This window comes from Anneissia japonica, unplaced genomic scaffold, assembly GCF_011630105.1.
Source record: "Anneissia japonica isolate Jap-2015-1 unplaced genomic scaffold, ASM1163010v1 scaffold13179_len3895_cov228, whole genome shotgun sequence".
Taxonomy (NCBI): domain Eukaryota; kingdom Metazoa; phylum Echinodermata; class Crinoidea; order Comatulida; family Comatulidae; genus Anneissia; species Anneissia japonica.
Window position 1 is genome coordinate 1 of NW_022717676.1, and position 3895 is coordinate 3895.

General features: G+C 31.5%; 1 protein-coding gene across 1 annotated transcript; it reads left to right on the forward strand.

The window, feature by feature from the left end:
* Positions 1–672: 672 nt before the first annotated feature.
* Positions 673–3895, forward strand: LOC117110353 (guanine nucleotide-binding protein G(o) subunit alpha-like; the record flags this gene model as incomplete). The annotated part of the gene is given in 4 exon segments (XM_033253050.1): positions 673–801; positions 1099–1228; positions 2100–2259; positions 2743–3895. Coding segments are annotated over 4 exon segments (610 nt in total), but the record flags the coding sequence as incomplete, so codon positions are not given.

A 3895-nucleotide genomic window follows, 5' to 3' on the forward strand; every position in this document is an offset into this window, starting at 1 on the left:
AGATTTGGATCACATTCACAACACACAATTCCCTCCTGTCTTTATGTTTTCTTGAAGTGGATTAAAATTCTCTGAAATTGATCCCACAACTTGCCTTAACTGTTGTATAGTTGTTTTGCTAAACACCAATGCACTGATCAGCTTATCTCACAAAAGCTTCATTGATCTTCATTTAATAGTTTGAAGGCCAATTTCCCCAGCGGTAAAGTTTTAGATATTCTATATATCCTACTCTAATAAGAGTAAAACTTTACAAGTTTTCATACTGTTTAGGTTGAAATAAATGGGTGTTTTTTTTTTATTCAAGCAGGAATTAAAATGTCTGAGAAATTTATAATTATATATGAATAGACACTTTGAATAATAGGGTTTTTACAACTTCAAGTAGTTAAACATTCTGATTATAATAAAAATCATGATGTTGTTAAGATAACTGTCTGTTGGGCTAATGTACTTGAAAAATTGTTAATATTTATTCTTACGTTTTATGCATAAAGCCAGATTTCGAAAGGGGAATCTTTTTTTAAATTCTGTATAAATGCATTTTTGTAAGTCATGTGTGGGGCGTTTGAAGAAAAACTTTAGAACATTAAATAAAGTACAGATTTTTATCTACTATTGATATTGCATGATTAAGATTCGATACCTGACCATACAATTATTTCCATTCAGCTACTTTGATAATATGGACAGATTGATGTCACAGAAGTACCGACCGTCAACTGAGGACATTTTGAGGGTCAGGATCCGGACAACAGGCATCCTAGAAACACACTTCAAAATTAATGGCATGACATTCAGGTGGGTCATTTACATTTATACAGGTGTTTTATACAAATTATCATTGATAATAGGATAAATACTTTTTTTTATTTTCATGATTATAAAATATTACAATAGTTTGAATTTTTGAAATAAGATAGAGGGCTCACTCCTAGTATAATGTAGTTTAACTGTAGGGCCTTGCTTATAATTAATGCTAAAAACTGACCAATGTCAAGTGTCCCAAGGCCTGTATATTCTTGATTAGTATAAATATTTTGCATTCAATTTCTAGTTTTATAAATATATAAATGAATCTCATGTTCTTTTATATAGGATGTATGATGTTGGAGGTCAGAGGTCAGAAAGGCGGAAATGGATCCAGTGCTTTGATGATGTCAGAGCATTGTTGTTTGTAGCTGCCCTTAGTGCTTATGATATGACATTAATTGAAGACCCTTCTGTGGTAAGGTCGTTAATTTTTAATTGATAGTGTTAGAGCCACTCTTGGAATGCGTTGAATGTGTTGTAACACGACAATCAATTTTAACTTAGTTTTGTTGTTTGGAATGTTGGGATGGCAATTTCTGATTTATTAAGCGGTCCTAAGTCTCCCAGAAGTCACGGGAGGCTCCTGAACTCGAGGCAGCATCCCTGAAACTAACCCATCGCACACAAATTAATTGTATTTAGAGGTTTTAACTCCTGTATTATCTAATTGCCTTCCGAAGGTCTAGAGGTGATGGGCATTATCATGTGCAGTAAAATAAAGTTTGATGTGTTAAGAAAGCTCATTTAATGAGATCTACCGAAAGTTGCTTCTTCGCCTGTTAGTTTTAAGTAGAGACAGGAAGATGGATTGTACTGAGAGACAAAAGCTGAACAAAATATTATGGCTGAAGAAATACATTTAAGGGCCTCAAATTTTTAAAACTGAATGCATTATCTTATTTTTTCATAATATAATTTCTGCTTTGCACCACTGAGGAACAAGTTAAACAAAATATTATGGTTCAAGAAATAGATTTAAGCTACGTTTACTCCATAGCCTTGATCCGATCCGGTCTGGTGCCTGGACAAAAAATAATGAAAAATAGGTTCAGTGGTAAAGAATAGAACCACATCAAATTCATACAATTTTGGATGGATCTGAGAGCCATTTGAATCGTTAAACCATACGTTTTTTTTGTTAGACCAATCAGCAACGAGCATGAATAACCTCTATAAACATTTTTTGTGTGCGATTTGACTGCAGCATTAAAAAAACAACTACTCACAACTTTTTGTTTTCATATAATAAATCTTGCTTTACATATCTGTATTTTTTGTTAATTCAGAATCGTTTACAAGAAAGCCTTCGGCTCTTTGAGTCCATATGTAACAATGTATTCTTTGTGGATACGTCCATGATGTTGTTCTTAAATAAAGTGGATCTCTTCCAAGAAAAGATTATGCGTTCTGGACGACATTTAAGATACTACTTTCCGGAATATAAAGGTAAGAAGATTTTTTAAATAGTGACTTGAGTTTTCATGTGCCTTAAATTGCAGGCGAACAATGCAGTGATAGCTAGTTTCCCTGTTCAGGTTGCTGCTTCTTTATATCATTTTGAAATTTTAAATAGTTAGATAGGAACAATTTCATGGTTTATATTTTTGATATGATGCATTTTAATTCACAATTGAAGTCTAACTACTAACTTCCTTTAATTGGTTTCAAATGTTTCCTACTGGAAATTGACTAATACATTTATATTATTATATAATGAATTTTATATCTCAGATATTTATTGATAAATTGTAAGTAATCCAACTTCGTTATTGTGAAAATTACAATAGTCCCAGAAATGAAGGTCTTGATAGAAAAATTAACTTAAAATTAAAAAAAAATATTTTTTTTTTAAAGGGAAAGTAAACAGATATAAAATGCTGCCCCCATTTAATGGCTAAAAAAGTCCTTTAATAATTTTTTTATTTTCAGGACCAGATTGTAGAGTCGAGGATGCTGCTCGGTTCCTTCAGCAAGAATTTCTTGTACGAAATCACAAACCATCCAAAGTTGTTTATCCTCATTTCACCACGGCAACGGACACATCAAACATTCAGGTTGTTTTTCAAGTTGTCATGGATACAGTGATTAAAGAGAATTTAGAAGCAGCCTCTTTACTTTAAGATTGTTATTTGTTGGGTTTGATTAATCATTCATTGGTTCCAAGAACTATCTAAATTAACTTCATATAGCAGCTTCATATAGAAGACACGACAATACTGATGTGCTTTTTAACAATTCAAAATTCAATCTCCTCAAAAAAAAGTATTGCTCTAAACTATGCAATTTTTATGTGATGATATTAACTCTCCACATTTTACACACTACTACTTAAATGGTTTTTTTTTTAGTATATGAGCATTGTCCAAAATTATGACAGAATAAAATGTGTATTCAATGAAACTTTATAGACATATATGGCTGACTATTATTTCTTACCAAATATATATATAAATATAATATATATTTTCTTATAAAAATTTGTTGAAATTTACATTTTAATGTCCTTCCATTTAATGTATTTTAAGCAGAAACTTTTGGAAATTTTTAAGGCTGTTTCATTCCAGTTAATAAATCAGTAACATAACAACAAGTCATGGGGCCTGGGGAAGAATATAAGCCCATATAAATGCCAGGAAAGTGGGCAGAGGGGATGGTATTTAAGTGACCCCCTCCTCCCTAACCTAAAAACATTTATGAATATTAAGACAATATAAGCAATGTAAATACCATTCAAAATTTGAGTTAAGTTGGCTGTCCTTTTTTGTGGTTTAAATGTCAAGGTTGGGGTAAACTACGGGGCCCCTCAGTACTAGGGCCGGGACTGTTCTCCCCAAGAGCTCTTAGGCTTTACACCACTGTAATAAATTACTAGTTTCCTTAAAGATGATAAACGTTTTTCATCTGTATTTATTAATACAGATGTATTTATTAACAAAAGACATTAACTTAAAATGAAGTACTGTTAACTATTTATTGGTAGAAAATCGAACCATTACTTGTAAAGTATGTGCAATTTGTAGAATATCAAATTATGAGAAAATTTTAATATTTATTGTAAAATAATTCAACTTCCAAAATTGTT